The sequence below is a fragment of the Phanerochaete carnosa genome (genome assembly GCF_000300595.1).
Source record: "Phanerochaete carnosa HHB-10118-sp unplaced genomic scaffold PHACAscaffold_7, whole genome shotgun sequence".
In the NCBI taxonomy this organism is placed as follows: Eukaryota; Fungi; Basidiomycota; class Agaricomycetes; order Polyporales; family Phanerochaetaceae; genus Phanerochaete; species Phanerochaete carnosa.
Genome location: NW_006767634.1, coordinates 2,520,372 through 2,536,255, shown reverse-complemented (window position 1 = coordinate 2,536,255; position 15,884 = coordinate 2,520,372). Strand labels below are relative to the sequence as shown.

Below are 15,884 nucleotides of genomic sequence, written 5' to 3'. Positions count from 1 at the left end.
GTCATGATCACTGGCAAAAGCTGAGGCTCAGCAGCGGCTGTTTGCGTCGTTTCCTGCCATGCTCTCACTCGGAAACGTAGCGAAGCATTCAAAATGTGATATTATATGCGGTATAAATCCAAAGCTCTCGCCACGTAACGATGACATGTCGCAAGGCGGCCAATGCTGCGCGCCAAGTGATCAAAAGCGCAGCATCCGAAAACGGAAGCGTCGGCCATCAATGCCGCCATCGGAGCGCTAACGCCACAAAGAGGGCTACACCGGCAAGGTGCCACGTGGCTGACGTCACTGCTTATGACGGCCCCGCGCCCCAGCGACAAGCCTCTCGCAGATGGCCACTCGACCCACATACACGCTGCACTAGTGTGCTTACACAACGACATCGCGCTTGAAGCTTTGAAGGTCCGCCACATCCAGAGTCGCCTGGGAGAATGGCCTGGTGGACCGCGCCCGGCGGCGGCCCTTGGAAGGTTCCCGAACTTTCTCCCGCAGTCACCACTTCCGTCTCTGCGCGCGATCCCGATGACGGAGCATTCATCGAAACGAATGCCTGCGCACTAAACTTAGCTTTCTACACGTCTGCTGCCACCACCACGCCTTCCACCGTCATGCCCATCTCCCACGAGCATTGTCTCATATAACCCCAGACCCTCTTCGCTCTGCGGCGCTATACGACCCACATACACTGTCGACTGATACCCACCACTTCTACTTTTTCTACACACACTACACAGACACCACTCATTCCGCAGACTGAAGCGATGCTCGACAGCGAGAAGCAAACAGACGACATCCGCGAGGAGAATCCCCCAGACCGCGAGAGACCTGGGGGACAGATCGTCTCAGAGTGGCGGGAGGGCAAGGATATGGTGATTGAGATACAGAGGGCGTCAGGCGAGGACGTGCGTACTTCTATCTTGCTGCTGCGCACGCACGCTTCACTGACCGTGTCTCGATCTCGACCCCACCGCCATGACGTGCACAGGTCGAGGTTGTCGTGGTCAAGAACGCCTACTGCCCGAAGGCGAAGCAGAGCAGCAGGGCCCTCAGCCCCAAGAGCACAGAACTGAAGCGCCAGGACTTCATCGAGCGCTGCAAGCATGCCGTCCACCATGCCGAGCAGGCCGTCAAAGACAGTATGCACGCCGGGGGTTGCTCGAGGCCGGTGAACAGTGTCGACGAATGACTGACAACAGTGGCATGAGAAGGCGAACAGAGTTTGGAGTGGCTGGATTGTTTTGATACCCCGGTTATCCAACACATGTGCAGCAGATCGCAGGCATTTTTTAACGTTTTGGGCTCTTAAGGGTAATATATGATGTTGGAGCACTTATACAGAGTCAGGGGTATGATCTCGTTATGTTATATTTGATCCAGTGGGATGCGACAGACACTTCGTATGCAAGGTATCAGCACAGGGGTCAATGAAGATGACGGGGTGAGATAAGATAGCCCTAGGCGGAGAAGATGGAAGATTGAAAAGATGGAAGGGGCGGATGCCTGAAGAGACCAGAAGGCACATGAGCGTTCGTTACTTTTCATTAGAAAGGCACATTGAAAACGCCTGTCAACAAAGTTCAGTTTGGTACGCCAACTGACAATGACCTCTGTCACGCACCATCAATGGCGATGCAGCGGCACGCAGAAGGAACAGACGGCCCGCTCATCTCCCCGACAGGCTGTCGGACAAGCACAATCACGAGGTCATTCCCAGGATTCCAAGTTGAGCCAGCAGCTGTACTCACGCAGAAAGGATCCCTGGCGCGCCGACGACCATCCCGACTCCGGAAGCGACAGCGACAGTCACAGCGGTGCCGGCCAGCACGTATGGCCAGTGATTCTCCGATTCCCGCGCGGTTTGTGGTGGGGGCGACGGCTCAGGAGAGAACGAGGGGTGGACATATATTCCATCGAAGGCGCGCATTTCGTGTGCTGCTGAAAGCTCTGGCAAGTTCTGGTGTGGTGTTCAGCTCTCCTGCTCTGTATCTCGGTATATAAGTACGCCAGAGGAGCCCCGCTAGAATGGAAGCGGTGCTCACCTGGGACACGTTGGCGCTGCTACTGCCAAGGGTCTAGGGCCCGGCGATACGTCGCTGTGCACGAGAAGGCGTCGTGAGTCCTGCAATGTTCTCAGCGGTCGCTGGCTCTCTCTGCCTCGGTCCTTTGTATCCTTCTTCGTGCGGAACTGGCGGCTGGCCCAGGATTAGGCCTCTCAGTCCGGGACAGAACGGCGAGCGAGGTGGGGGTCGGTGGCGGACAGGACGGAAAAGTGATTGGCATCTCGCCGACCGCCCTTTTATATGCAGGGCCCCCTGATCAGATAGAAGCGCCGCATATGCTCCGGGCTATTGTGGCTGCTGTATGTGTGTACAATCTGAGACTTAACTTGTCCTGTCCACTCGATACAAAGAACGGCGGGGCCGATAACAAAGCATGTGATTTTTGTCAGAGTTTGATGCGCTTGATGGTGATGCGCCTCGTCGCTTGTCAAGCGACAAACTCAGCCGCTGCCACCATTCTCACTCGCTATCTTGGCCTAATCTCCAGCATATGCTTTGCTGCAGATAACGTGAAGTAAAGAGCGATGTCTAGACCGGCAAACAGGCCACCTCGGAGGCACTGTTAATGGGAGCCGCGCCATCCAAAGTTCACCGAAAGAGCGCGGAAGGGAGCCGCCAGGAACGTATGTGACGCCCTACATTGTTCTCTTAGATGGAATCTTTTCTTATGCCGCACCCTGTCAAATGCACTATTCAAGTTTACGCGGTACCTCGTCCAAGGGCGTTACTGGACAACCTCGCCTGGGAGGACGCGAGATCTTTAGAACACGTTGCATTACTGGACTCTGTCCTGTGGCCGCCTCCCATCTACCACGCTGGAGATCCGCTCCAAGCTATGTGGTCTTTATGAGCCTACATATCTGTCCAGACAGCCTATACTCGGCCCTCCGCACCGTGAGTAGAGGGATTGTACGTATCGACCACCTCTCAAGGATATTTTCTTACTAGGAATTCAATCACGCATGTTAGCTTCTCATGTGCGCAGACCGCTCCTTCTGAACTTCCATTTCAGCGCCTCCATGAGCTTCAAAGCCAGCAATAAGACCAATCTTATAGCCATCACCATCCCACCGTTGCCTGCCTCATAACAGCCACTGCGCTTGCACTTCCATCTTGCAGGCCGGCCCTGTATCCAACCAGTACACTGCGAATACCTCAGCTCGTCCTGAGGTGAGTCTCACTTAAAGCGTTCGCAACGTTCATAAATGCAATTTATTGATACCCGCTAGGTGCCGTTGTATGCAGAAGACAGTCCGTTTAACTTCGTGACAACAAAGTCTTTTACGATGTTCAAGGATAGTGAGGAAGTTGAGTCGCCCATAGACGGCTCCTTTGGTGAGCATGAAGAATTTGAGTCAGTGAGTAGGATATAGGGAGAGACGTGGGAGTCGCACGCTGATATGCCGGATGCAGCGTCTGTCGCGAGGGTGCTTGACGTTCACACTACGAGAAAAATCAATCCGTGCAGAGGAACCTCCGTGGTTTAGCGTGGAAAATTTTGTCGAACCTCATCACACTACACTTTTCCACTTCGTCAATGAACGATCAGCGACCCACCTATGGACGAAAGAATATTGTCCCGACACCCATATTCCAGGTGAAGCGTCTGAGAGTGTGGGGGATAATCAAGATGGCGGAACTTGGGGTCTCAGAAGAGATTCTTTTCACGTCATCCGGGCATGGCTAGATATTCTCTCTTGTACCAGACCCGCCGTCTTCCGTGCCCTTGCAGCGGGCTCATTTTGGACCCGGAGCCATACCCAATGATCTCGCTAACAAGTCCTGTGGAACAATGGATGTCGGGGAGCTGTTGAAGACGCTCAACGACGTCTTTGGGACGAATCATCCACTGGGCGCTCCAGGCCTGCAGAAATGCCTCGAACACTTCCTTCGCACCCCGCCAGACTTCGGCGAAGTGTACGGCCTCTTGCGGGGCTATTGGCAGTCCGACTTCTCTCAGCTCCTCTCCACCATTGCGAGGAAGCGAGCGCACGACGAGAAGATGCGGCAAGACGTCTTGCATGGGGATTACATCAGAAACTCGAATATGCGTCCACGGCGGGTGTGGGACCTCTACAGTAATCGGGTGCTTCCGTTTTTTACCCTTCCTCCGCATTCGTGCAAAGATATTCCTGACAACGTCTGGACCGTGTCACATAGCTGGGTGCACGGCGATGCGCTGGTTAAGGTCTCAACTCCCATTAACGGCAAACAGTAGCTCGTGCCGATACCGCGGGGCACTAGTCTGGACCACGTCCGAGTGGAGCTGCTTAATCTCGGCGCGGAGTACGTCTGGCTAGATGTCCTCTGCTTGAGACAGAAGGGACGTCGAGCGGGAGAACGGCAGAGGAGGGAGGAGTGGAAGCTGGATGGTCCTACTATCGGACACATCTATTCATTCCCGCATGTTCCGTGCGTCACCTATTTCAACGGGCTAGGCCTTCCCTTCAACCCATCACCGAATGTCCTATCCACCAACAGACACTGGCTTAACCGTGTTTGGACGATGCAAGAAGCCACCTGGGCGTGGCTGCCTGGAGGAGCAACCGGCACGGTCTCCCCAAACACTCGTGCGTTCTTCCAAAATCATCTCGGGAAAGCGATTCCCCCTTCGCACTTCGAAGACCCCACACGAACCAGACACCTGGGTGCTGCTCTCACAGCATTGCGGAAGCGCCATTGCACAACGGAGCTCGACAGAATCTCCTCGCTCGCATATGTGGTTCGGTGCCAGACCGTGCCGTACTACGATGAGCGGATAAAAACCGAGTCCGCATGGGCGATCCTTCTCAAACACATGCCTCCGGACATGCGAGGCAATATTTTCTCACGACACGTGAAGGATCACCCTGACGACGTCTCCCTGTGGCCTTCATGGAAGCAATTCGTCGCGCAAGACCACTCAGCGTGGATGAGGATCGTGGACGATCAGACTAGCCCGGGGGCCCCGTTGGATCTTGTGGGCGACTCGCGTCTCGGTGTACATGAACGGGGGACCTACGTTCAGGAAGTCCTCTCGTTCGGCCGCTGCATCATAGTCCGCCAGGGGAGGAACGACAAAAATAACAACAGGGCTTTCAGCGTGCGGTGTCAAGGCCATGTGCGTAAGATTCATGGTGTCATTGGAGGCACCGTCTCGCGGGACGTGACATATATGTTTCTGCAACTCGAGCTGAAGACTTGGCTCGTTGTGGAGGTCAATGGAAAGCGTCAAGATGAAGGACTAAGGACAGTGTTTGAAGTGGTCAAGCGGGGATGTATACTTCTTGAGAACGTACCATCATTTTCTCCTCGTCGTACTGTGACTGTGATGTACACTAGTAGCTCTTAAACAAAGCTTCACTAGGTCGTGGTGGAAAGACTCGGAACATGTAGCGGATCAAATACCGTGCGATTGCCAGTAATCTAGTTTAGGCGATGTTTAGCTGCTTGCCAGCAGGTATCATAACTTGAGTCATCGAGCTCGTGGTATAGAGACTCCTTGTCCTGCGGCGGCTGCGGCGATAACGTGGACACGCACTAACATTTTGGACAGAGGAGTCGTCTCCAGCGCCTTCGCCCTTCGCCATTATTTCGCCATACGGAACAGTTGTCGTACTATCACACTAGCGACTCTTGTCGTGTCGTACGTCGTCTCATTTTCTAGGTCAGAAATCGGCTGCATCTTAGCATTTACAGCACTCCGCCACTCCGCCATCAACCGCCGCTTCCTAGACCCAGATCCCATTATGTCGCCCCCGGCACTAGCTACGCCTCCCTCTACAACGGAAATAAACGCCGTCCCCTCAGAGAGCCTTTCATCCTTACCAGAGGTTTTCGTGTTGAAAGCAAGTGCGACATCTGAATTCTACGTGTCTCCCAATTGCCGGCACTTGCATGTTGCAACCAGTTGGCAGCCCTTGGGACGCTTTCAGTCGTCAGTGGATCACGGATAGGTTTTTCTACCAGATGTTTGCTCCCGAAACCAATCCTTTCGATGATCCCCTCTTCTTCTGCATGACGTTGACTGTGTCTGCCATGGTAAAGTATACCTCCAACAAACAGTCCAGTGTCACTGCCTATCAGTTATCTCCGACTTTCAAGGAGCAGTGGCTCTTACTTGAGGAGTTTGTCTGGTCAACGGCACTCTCCCCCCTACTCCGCTATGTGATCTTCTCCCAGGAAATCCCAGCTCTCTGACCCGTCACGAAGATGCAACAATTGCTGTCCAGCGCGCCGTTCGTACAGATGGGAGCATAGGCTACATCTTGCGGCCCAGATCCAGTGGAGATGAGGACTCATGCTCGCATTGGATGCTGATGGTTGGTAGCTCCATCGCTGCTGCAGAGGTTATCCGACGCCGATGGGGTCCCGCAAAAGAAGACGTGACTCTGGAGTTAATCAGCCACGGCATTCCTTTCTCTACTCCTATCCCCTCAGCTCGTCTATTACTCTCCATACCATTACCCTCTGTTCAGGACGGACTTGAATATCGTGAAGCAGGCTATCATCCTACTCCCCTCAATTACATCATATATCAACATCGTCGCCAGAAAATCCTTTCTCGCCCTCACAGTCGTGCGGCTCTCATGAAAGGGGGTATTGTTTGGCGCCTGTCCTACGAAGAAGTGGCTCGAGTGTTATTGCTTGGACCCACTCAAGGAGCATCCACTTACATCCAGCTCGTCAACGATCGCGAATTCGTAGATGATGACCTTTCCAATGAGAATCTCGACGGCATTTGCGGCGTATATCATGTATGGCAAGGTATGTTCGAGCCAGCGCCTTCAATTGCTTTTGCTAAAGTGTTCGCCCTCCCAGACCACACCAAGACTTCTGCATCTGATTCACCGTGGTGGCCCAAACACTCAACATGGCAGCAGAGCGGCATGAACGTCGGCTACTGGACTCGACAGAACGAGGATTGGTTTGTCCGCCATCGCGAACGCCTGCAGAATGCGTGTAACAATGGAGACTCCGATTCTCTTCGGCTGAAGACAGCCCAACACTGGCGCCGTGCACTCAAAGACGAAACCATTCGACAGAACGCATTTATCAAGACAGTGAACTCGCTGTCAGATGCGCTCTTCAGTGTCAAAAAGTGATTAAGCTGTTGTCCTGATTCATGTCATTATCACGCGGATCGATTGTTTCGTGCTGCAATGTAGCTTCTTGCGTTACAGACTCAATTCTTTCTCGGTTGTAAAAAGGAGGATACGTTTCGCTCCAAGGCCACTGGCGCAGAAGACGATACTGCCCCAGTATTTGTCCTTGTCCTATCGAAGAATAATACGTGCTGGTGATGTTGTCTGCACTTCTACCTTGAAGCTTGAAGCTTGAAGGCCGATGAGTCTTTGAGATACACAACCTCGTTCGACAGCTATTACGGACGTTCGTGATCTAATCTTATCTGTAAGTAAGCGCGTGTTAGGTATTCTTCGCAATTTTGTGATCAATTCCTCCTTCCGCCCATCTACACTCCTTGCCGTGCTCGATTCGCCCTGTTGCCTTCATTATCTCGTCTCGCTCGGCACGTCCTGGACGCCGAAAAAGTAAGAAACTCGCGCTGGACAACGCGCAGAGTCATCTTCCCGCTCATCGAGCTCTCCTCGGAGCGACAATTCAAGCACGTCGTCTACAACCTCGTGCACACCTCGCTCGAGGGCATCAGCAAGTCTGGCTGGTCTACATACCAAAATAGAACGCTCCACAATATGCCTCGAGATGTCCGGGAGGTAGACAGGCACCAAGACTCGGCTCCCGAGGTCATCCTGACCGACACAGGCTTGCGCAAAGTTAAGCCGTATTGGTACAACTACACCACTATGGCGAAGGGTCGCTGGCTAGGACGGGAAATTTTGGAGATTATCTCTACCGAGTTTAGGGACCGCAGCATGGAGTACTACGTGCGTTCCGCTCTACGCATTATCTTTTGAGTATGCTAATGAGCCAACCTTGAAGGGCAGAGATATGCGCTCGAGTCCGGCGTGACTACTATCAATGGGAAAGTAGCAAAACCAGATACTATTGTGGAGAATGGAGATCGCATAGAGTATGTCGCTTGTCGCTGTGTGCATCTGTGGTAATAACCTGGACTGTGCTTACGTAGAAATGTCGCTCACCGACACGAACCGCCTGTGACCTCGACTCCTGTGCGTATAGTACACCACGACGCGGTGCGAGGATTCATCGTCATAGACAAGCCTGGGAGCATAGTGCGTTTTTGCCACCTGTTTTCTGTCGAATCGCTTCGCTGATTTATCTGCAGCCAGTGCATGCGGCTGGACGTTATTACAAGCAGTCGCTCGTGCAAATTCTCAAGACAGAGATGGGCTTCGATAACGCGTACAGTACGTGAATTGTGCTGCCATAGTCTTGCAGATATCATGTTGACCGTTGTCCAATTCTACAGCTGTCAACCGTCTAGACCGTCTCACGTCTGGACTTATGATTCTGCCGTTATCTGCACAACTCGCCCATACGATGGCTAAAGAATTCGCCGCAGGATCTGTTAAGAAGGAGTACATTGCACGCTGCAAGGGCGAATTTCCCGAGTAAGTCAAACATTTGCACGCCTTGCTCTTGCGACTTAGGCCATGCAGGGGCGAAACTGTTTGTGAAGAACCACTTCTGACGGTGGATCGTCAAATGGGTCTCAATGTTGTGCATCCGGAAGGGAAAGTGCGTATCCGCTGTCCCACACCGGCAGCTTAGCCATAAAGCTGACTGCGGATTGCACACAGTCAGCGAAAACCATCTTTACTCGCCTACACTACGATGCAGAGACAGATAGCAGTGTCTTGCATTGTCGACCGGTTACTGGAAGATGTGAGCGGTCCTTGTGTCTGGCTTATTTTATCCTCGTTTGATACATCTGGCCAGCCCATCAAATTCGCGTACACCTCCAGTACCTTGGCTATCCCATCGCCAACGACCCTATTTATAGCGATCAAACAATATGGGTGCATATTTTATCAACGAGGTCTCACGTATACTCATCTAACCTATCCCAACCTCACAGGGCGAAAACCTTGGCAAAGGGGGTGTTGATGTCACGCCGAGCGACACCCGAGCTGCACCCGTGGCACCCCCCGAGTTCCTGTTTGCTGAAGGCGAGAACCCCGAGTCGCTATCCGACAAGCGGGCTCGATCACAAAATAACGCACCTGAGAACATACCAAAGAACAAACCGTTGCCGCGAGAAACGGGGCACGACATCGGCATGGGTTCCCCCGTCCCGCTGTCTGCTGAAGCTGTTGAGATTATTACAAGACTGCGAAACCAAAAGGTGCAGCACTTCTTTGTTCTTATGCAACGTGGCAAGCTAACATTTTTTTACAGGACAAGGATGAGGACTGGGGCCGTTGGCGTGATGTCGTCTTCCGTGTCAAGGGACGGCTGCGTCCGAAGTGCGTGCCTGCACCGCCGCCCCTGCCACCGCAGAACAGACGCCGCAGAGGTGGGCCTGTCGAAAACGTCAAGGATCGTCCGCTCGAAATCGATCAGTCTGCGGGCCAGCAGATGCGGGACGCTGCGCAAGCCGTCGATCAGATTGACAGTGAAGCGTTACCTCCCGCGGGCGAAGTACTACATGCGGATGGCATAATACCCGGCATGACAGGACCTGTCGTCGAAGGCATCGAGTTGGTTTCTACCGGCGCGCAGGTCGAAGAGGCATCAAACGTCACACCATCGGAGCCAAGCCCGCCGCAGCTCTCGGACGACGAGGCGCTCGCAAAGATCTCTTTGTACCCGCCCGAGAACGAGAAGGTGGAGATCGAGAAACATCCGGACTCGGAGCAGCTCAAGTACTGCCCCGAGTGCTACCTGCCGCTGCACCCAGACCCGAAGCCGGAGCGGCTGTACATCTTCCTACATGCGCTGCGGTACACGACGAGCCTGGGCTGCTTCGAGACGGAGACGCCGGCGTGGGCGGCGAAGGGGTTCAAGTGGGACCGTGATTGAAGCGCGTGTTCATCGTGTTTGAATTGCTGGTGGACAAGCACGCTGGGGCTACATTCGTCTCGCGGTGAACTTTAGATACTTCATACCGTCTAGACCCTCCTCGGAATATTCATGATCTCTCTAGAATTAGGCATCACACGTTTATTTATCGTTCTGTCGACTGAACAGGGAAATGCGGGGTCGTAGACACTACTAGGCGCGACCCGTCTCGACAGACGAGGCGAGAGGTAGTCATCATGGCGGTGCGCCTACACTGGGATCCAATAGAGCAAGTTCTGGTGCATGACCCAACGAAAGTTTCAAATAGTCAGTTTGATCTTCAGCTTGTCATCGTCAACAATTTCCTGCTTCCGGCCAAGCGGCACACTCATGTCCCACCGGCAGTCAATGTACCGTCCCGCTAACCAGTCACGACGCCCTTTGACCAGTCAGAGCAGAGTACGCGCTGCCAGCTGGGGCGTGTCGACAAACACCCCGGTAGCCTGAATCTCCGGCGACAGACGCACGGATATGTCGGTTTCAAATGACACCTGAGTGGATCGAGTACGCTAGGACGTCCATGTCATCATGTTCAACGTTGATCCACTCCGCAAAACGCAGGATCGCAAGCTTTAAAATCTGGTGAAAGAAAAGAAAAAAGTTCTCTATGAGCAAAGAAGACACTGGATTCAGCGTGGGGCATCGCACCGAGTACGGCGAGTACCGTGGCAGGAGCCCGACGGCACCAGCGTTGTTGAGATTGACGATCGTCTTGTCCCCACCACACTTGATCAGCAGCGGGGCCAATGCGCGTGTAACCTAGTATACCCCGTGCATGTTGACCTCCCGACCTCTCCACCACTTCTCGGGGTCGTTGTCCGCGGTGAAGTCGTAGCGCTCGAGGTAGCGGACGTTGTCGATAGCGACATCCACGCGATCGACTCCGGCCGCAGCGACCACCTGGTCATTCAATATTGATGATGTCCACGGCGATGACAAGCATATCCACAGGCAGTGGGCGACCATCCTGAGGGCGGTGCACGGCTAAACACTGCTCTTTGACTGCCTCTAGATCCAAGCGGGCGAGGAGGACGAGCTTGAGTGCCAGCCTGCGCCATCGCGAGGGCGCTCGCCTGACCAATACCCTTTGAGATACCGGTGACGAGGGAACCCTTCGAATTCCTAGCATACCGGGAATTGCCAGAGCCAATAATTTGCTGAGAAAATTCGATGACTCGGCCAATTAGTGAGGACGCCCGTAGGGGATGGGGTGGCTGATCTTGTGATGTGCGGATCATCATTTGACGGCATCGCATGCCGAAATTTATTCGACTGCGAGATTCTGTCTGGGCATGTCAATACCTTTGGCTACCTATCGGCCGCTGCTCTCGGGCAGCCTGAGGCCGCGCAGACATTCTTTGAGAGCTGCCATCAACAGTCTGTGACGAACTTTACGTTTATAAAATCCAACGTACCACTGACAGATCGATGCATACTGGCAGGTATGGAGCTAGCCAGACAGAACGGTAGTGAACCAGGCCAAGTCTCTCGTATTTCGGCGATCAAACGCCACAAGGCTGTAGCCATACATGGCGCGAACGAAAAACGGGAAATTTCCGCAGACCTCATCAAAACTCGTCCTGTTAGTCAAATTATGACGAATCAAAGATGTGGATTATATACCACTAGTCAGATCTCGGGGATGGGTAGTCATGACGCTGAAGGACAAGAATTGATAGCAGAACATGATCTCCAAAGCCTGCTCCGGCATGCTCGATGACAAGAGACGGCATCGGGATAGTCCCTCCACGTGCGGACGACATGTTCGCCGGGTAAAACGTGGCAAGGTGAGCCAGTATGCTCTTCCCTGAATCTTTGGTAACGCACTGTATAGATTAGTCGAGCTTCGACAAATGAGCGAAAGTGCTAAACAAGACGGACTTTGTACTGCAGCGTTCGGCTCGGGAGCGCCGTCTCGGGCTCCCAGTGTATGGCAAGATTGTCGAATATCCATTTCAGGCCGTGCCAGTGCCAGTTGTTCTGTCACACAAAGCCAACTCGTTCAGCGCTGGGATTGTACACCGAGGGACAAGCGGTGTCTCACCGCATGAAAGTAACGTGACTTGAAGGCTACCACGTTTCCAAGCCTCTTCGCAGTCGATCCCACAACTATTCGATTTATACGGTCATATGGCCCATATCTGAATTCATAAAATAGGAATAGGGATATCAACCTTGAGTCCTTGAGACATGTCCCACTTATTGGCACTCACTCGAACTCTCCCACATAGGGACCAGATTCCAAGGCTCCCCGGCGAACAACGGTAACAAACGACTGCGGCTTAAAAACATTCATATGCACCGATATATGATACAGCGAACGACTGTCCGCTGCACCCGGAGGCGGTAAGAGCAGCATCGAATTGGCGGATAACTGCGAAAAGCTGTATCTGACACCGCTGCAGCTGACGTTAGACGTCGGAACTCGTGTCGAGACTCGAGAAGGTAAACCTACCATTGCACAACTGGCATTGGCAGAGGTTGTGAGCCTGATAGTCCTGCGGCAGGGCCGCGGAAGTCTGCTCGGACAGTACCCCTGGGGGATGGGGGTCTGGTCAAGGAGCGAGTATCGTCTTGGCTGTAATAGCTATTATCACAAGTGAGCAAGGTTCTGTCGGTACTAGAATCCGTGCTACGTACCTTGGAGGGGCCTCCAAGAGTGTAGGGGAAGGCGGAAGATCAGGTTCTCTGCTGGACATAGTCACGCAGTGCAAGGATTCGAGGGAAGGAAAACGACCAGATGACGGAGGAAGGGACATTAATCCTGGCTTATATCACGGCCCATGGCGCCAGCCAGTGCATTTGTTATGGCCCAATCGACTGAGGTTCGTTGCGATGATGGACACCGCCTACAGTGTGATCGGAACAACAGGTAACAGAGCAACTACTGCAGAAATCTCCAAAGGGGCAATCCTACAGAGATCAGAACTGGGGAGGCTGAGAGGAAGCTATGCTCACGTAGTGCACATTGATACCACTCTTGTCTTGCGTATTACTCCGCATCTGTCAGATAAAGAAGACGAGAGGCAGCACTGTTCTCGAACTGCATGAAGAAATATGGCTCATCAGATACCCCAGTTCAATAGTTGACAAGACCGGCCGCGCCTGATGTGACCTGCAATCAACGTCGAAATGGCTACCTCGCTCCAGTACGAACCGGGTAGCTATCGCTCCACGCAAGACGAGAGTTTGTGCATAGACGGTATAGGCATGTTTTACAAGTTTGCAAGGCGGTAAACATCATATGCGACTTCTTCGTACGGATGAACCTGACCATGGGAATCGACATTGACGGACCCAAGTTAACCAGCGTTGTATAGCTACTTACAGCTTTCAGCTCCTTTATTGCACCCCGTATCTCTTCATTCTCACCCTTATCGTTCACAATGACCTCTACCCGATTCTCTTCGACAAACTCGAGTTCGCCCCGCTTGCCAATCGCAGGGTTGGCCTCAGGCCCTGGGCGGAACTGGCCCGTACCGCGCGAGAGGAACGCGCAGCTCTCATATTGCCCTATTTTCCCTACGGTCTGGGGATACTTCGAAAAGAGGTGGTTCAGGATCCTAGACGTGTCACGCACTGGGGCGAAAAAGACGAGCTTGAAACGAGACATGTGTTGCATAGATCAAGCGGAAGAAAGCAGTAATTTAGCTTGTCAACGTGGCAGTTGCTTACACTTTGCTTACCGCCTTCGCCGTTTTACTTATTATTAGTAAATATCTGCTACTTACTCAATAAGTACTTGTAAGTAGCCGGGCGCGTCTCAGGTTACTAGCACGAGCGCGGCTACCACAGCACACCTTCTCCGCTCGCACACTGGTTCCAGCTTTCCACACCAAAAAAATATCGTGATGACCAGCCTGAACCTCTCGTTGTACACTGTCTCTGGATTTATTATCACCGACACGGACGGGCACCGTGTGCTCGCAAAATACTACCATCCGCCAGGTGCTCCGCCATCGAGCAGCAAGAAACTCACGACGCTAAAGGAGCAACGCGCATTCGAGAAGGGGCTCTTCCAGAAGACGAAGAAGGCTGGTGGTGCGTGTACGCACATGCCATAACCGTACCCATTGCGGCTGATCACCGAACCGTTACAGGCGAGATCATCCTGTATGACGGCTTCTTGGCGGTCTACAAACATTCGCTCGACCTCATATGCTACATCATCGGCGACCAGTCAGCGAACGAGCTGATGCTCCTCTCTGCCCTCATATCCTTTTCGGACGCGACGCACATGCTCCTCAGGAACCAGCTGGAGAAGCGGTCGGTGCTGGAGAACCTGGACTTGGTCTTGTTGTGCTTAGATGAGACGATTGACGACGGGTGAGTTCCCCTGTTCCTGGTGCCAAAGATAATCGCGTTTCTTCAATCGGGTTCCCGTGCACCGCTGGTTGAGAGCGTTGCTGAACATGTCTTGTACAGTGTCATCGTCGAGACTGACTCTACCGCGATCGCGTCGAGAGTTAGCAGACCAAGAGCGGACACGACGGATATCGTCATCAACGAGCAAACGTTGCTAAACGCGTACCAGACGGTCAAGGGCAAGCTGCAGGAACGGATAAACCAGCTGTAATGCCCCATCCCTTCTTTGCGTACGCCGTAACTGCACGCTTGATGCCGTATGACGGTCTCTTCTCGGGGCTGTAGTCTTCTGAATCGAATATGGGCTTATTTTGCCAACACAGTCTGCCGTGGATGGCTGCACGATCTGCCCCATGAGACGGTGAGTTTGTTACTTTATCTGAGGCCTGGAGAAGAGATTCTGTCAAAGAAGATCCCGAGGAGTGGCACGACTCCGCGGAAGGCGGGGGTCCGCAGAAGAGTACACTCTCTGAAAGGGAAGCATCGACAAGATGTCACCGAACAATGAAGGAGTCCGTGCTTTCTTGTTGATGCTGTTGCTCTACACGGCTGACTCGCCTGCTCGCAGCCTACTGTATGTTCGCCGCTTAGTAGCTTCCTATGCCTATCCATGCCTCCAGCAACTCAATTCCGGCCCGCACTCCGTCAATAATCTGTACCTCCTTTCCCTCACTGCGAGCCCCGCGCATAATCGCCTCCTCCATGCCGCTCATGCCTGCACAGCCGAGCAACACAACTTGGGCGCCCTCCCGTATCAGCTCGGCGCTGGCCTCCATAATTCGCCTGTCGACCTCTTCGCGAGCTGTCGAATGCAGCTCTGCCGCGCTTAGCCCAGTGCTGCGCACACCGACGAAGTTCTCGTGCGTCCATATGCTTTCGACATGCTCTCCGGACGCGCCCAGCTTGATCTGCGCTATGCCAGCGCTGAGGGCGCCCTCCCAGTACTTTCCGGTGGTGACAATGCCGAACGGGAGGCCCAGCGACCTCGCGCGTATGACGGATGCCTCGAATATGTTTAGAACTGGCACATGGAGGCGCCCTCGTAGGATCAGCGTCAGCGGGTGCGCTGAATAGCACGCAACGAGATATGCGGCATAGACACAAGGCTGTCTGTCTTCGAGTAGGTTCAGCAGCTGGGGCAGCGTTTCTCTTGCTGAGGCTTCAGAGGTCTCCTCGTCATCGATCGATTTCGGTGCCGATGAAGGAGCAGTGTAGAAGTCGAGGTAAAGGTTTGGATGAAGCAGGTCCCGTAGGAGCGGCTTCAGTGCCTCTGTCATCGACGCGGTCGAGTTGGGGTTGATTATAAGGATTGAGACGTTGTTTGTCATGACTACGCGTAGTGCCTCTGCTCACGCTGCGTTAATGCTCTAGTACACCTGTAAGTAAGAGCACTAACCAGCGTTCGAGTCAAGGGGTAAATCATCGAGGAGATAACTGGGCGCCGACGATGCAGATGAGCCGTCCCGATTTCCCGGA

At 53.4% G+C, this 15,884-nt stretch overlaps 9 protein-coding genes across 9 annotated transcripts; 5 read left to right on the top strand and 4 right to left on the bottom strand.

Moving 5' to 3' along the window:
- The first annotated feature begins 599 nt into the window (after window positions 1-599).
- PHACADRAFT_260217 (uncharacterized protein) lies at window positions 600-2,240 on the top strand. The gene is made up of 5 exons (XM_007398345.1): window positions 600-902; window positions 986-1,564; window positions 1,619-1,679; window positions 1,746-1,980; window positions 2,040-2,240. The coding sequence occupies exons 1-2, from the start codon at window positions 762-764 to the stop codon at window positions 1,184-1,186; spliced, it is 342 nt and encodes a 113-aa protein (XP_007398407.1). The 5' UTR covers window positions 600-761; the 3' UTR covers window positions 1,187-1,564; window positions 1,619-1,679; window positions 1,746-1,980; window positions 2,040-2,240.
- Window positions 2,241-3,458: 1,218 nt separating this feature from the next.
- PHACADRAFT_260214 (uncharacterized protein) lies at window positions 3,459-4,766 on the top strand. Its single transcript, XM_007398344.1, has one exon. It carries the CDS (start codon window positions 3,853-3,855, stop codon window positions 4,276-4,278), a length of 426 nt encoding a protein of 141 aa, XP_007398406.1. The 5' UTR covers window positions 3,459-3,852; the 3' UTR covers window positions 4,279-4,766.
- Window positions 4,767-4,788: 22 nt separating this feature from the next.
- Window positions 4,789-5,425, top strand: PHACADRAFT_260212 (uncharacterized protein). The gene has a single exon (XM_007398343.1). The coding sequence runs from the start codon at window positions 4,858-4,860 to the stop codon at window positions 5,389-5,391; it is 534 nt and encodes a 177-aa protein (XP_007398405.1). The 5' UTR covers window positions 4,789-4,857; the 3' UTR covers window positions 5,392-5,425.
- A 2,094-nt stretch (window positions 5,426-7,519) lies between these two features.
- Window positions 7,520-10,357, top strand: PHACADRAFT_148496 (uncharacterized protein). Its single transcript, XM_007398342.1, has 11 exons — window positions 7,520-7,945; window positions 8,006-8,091; window positions 8,149-8,254; window positions 8,308-8,389; window positions 8,452-8,593; window positions 8,642-8,720; window positions 8,783-8,867; window positions 8,922-9,001; window positions 9,061-9,327; window positions 9,381-9,506; window positions 9,780-10,357. Exons 1-11 carry the CDS (start codon window positions 7,754-7,756, stop codon window positions 10,002-10,004), a joined length of 1,470 nt encoding a protein of 489 aa, XP_007398404.1. The 5' UTR covers window positions 7,520-7,753; the 3' UTR covers window positions 10,005-10,357.
- A 74-nt stretch (window positions 10,358-10,431) lies between these two features.
- Window positions 10,432-11,010, bottom strand: PHACADRAFT_211385 (uncharacterized protein; the record flags this gene model as incomplete). Its single annotated transcript, XM_007398341.1, has 3 exons — window positions 10,432-10,622; window positions 10,692-10,754; window positions 10,812-11,010. Coding segments are annotated over 3 exons (361 nt in total), but the record flags the coding sequence as incomplete, so codon positions are not given.
- A 470-nt stretch (window positions 11,011-11,480) lies between these two features.
- PHACADRAFT_211384 (uncharacterized protein) lies at window positions 11,481-12,970 on the bottom strand. The gene is made up of 6 exons (XM_007398340.1): window positions 12,684-12,970; window positions 12,499-12,630; window positions 12,257-12,442; window positions 12,088-12,184; window positions 11,925-12,023; window positions 11,481-11,869 (listed from the first exon to the last, which is right to left on the bottom strand). The coding sequence occupies exons 1-6, from the start codon at window positions 12,800-12,802 to the stop codon at window positions 11,669-11,671; spliced, it is 834 nt and encodes a 277-aa protein (XP_007398402.1). The 5' UTR covers window positions 12,803-12,970; the 3' UTR covers window positions 11,481-11,668.
- Window positions 12,971-12,993: 23 nt separating this feature from the next.
- Window positions 12,994-13,731, bottom strand: PHACADRAFT_260210 (uncharacterized protein). The gene has a single exon (XM_007398339.1). The coding sequence runs from the start codon at window positions 13,654-13,656 to the stop codon at window positions 13,180-13,182; it is 477 nt and encodes a 158-aa protein (XP_007398401.1). The 5' UTR covers window positions 13,657-13,731; the 3' UTR covers window positions 12,994-13,179.
- Window positions 13,732-13,853: 122 nt separating this feature from the next.
- Window positions 13,854-14,994, top strand: PHACADRAFT_260209 (uncharacterized protein). Its single transcript, XM_007398338.1, has 4 exons — window positions 13,854-14,084; window positions 14,144-14,369; window positions 14,469-14,920; window positions 14,977-14,994. The coding sequence occupies exons 1-3, from the start codon at window positions 13,895-13,897 to the stop codon at window positions 14,617-14,619; spliced, it is 567 nt and encodes a 188-aa protein (XP_007398400.1). The 5' UTR covers window positions 13,854-13,894; the 3' UTR covers window positions 14,620-14,920; window positions 14,977-14,994.
- Window position 14,995: 1 nt separating this feature from the next.
- Window positions 14,996-15,736, bottom strand: PHACADRAFT_98605 (uncharacterized protein; the record flags this gene model as incomplete). The annotated part of the gene is made up of 1 exon (XM_007398337.1): window positions 14,996-15,736. The coding sequence occupies one exon, from the start codon at window positions 15,734-15,736 to the stop codon at window positions 14,996-14,998; it is 741 nt and encodes a 246-aa protein (XP_007398399.1).
- Between the last annotated feature and the right edge of the window lie 148 nt (window positions 15,737-15,884).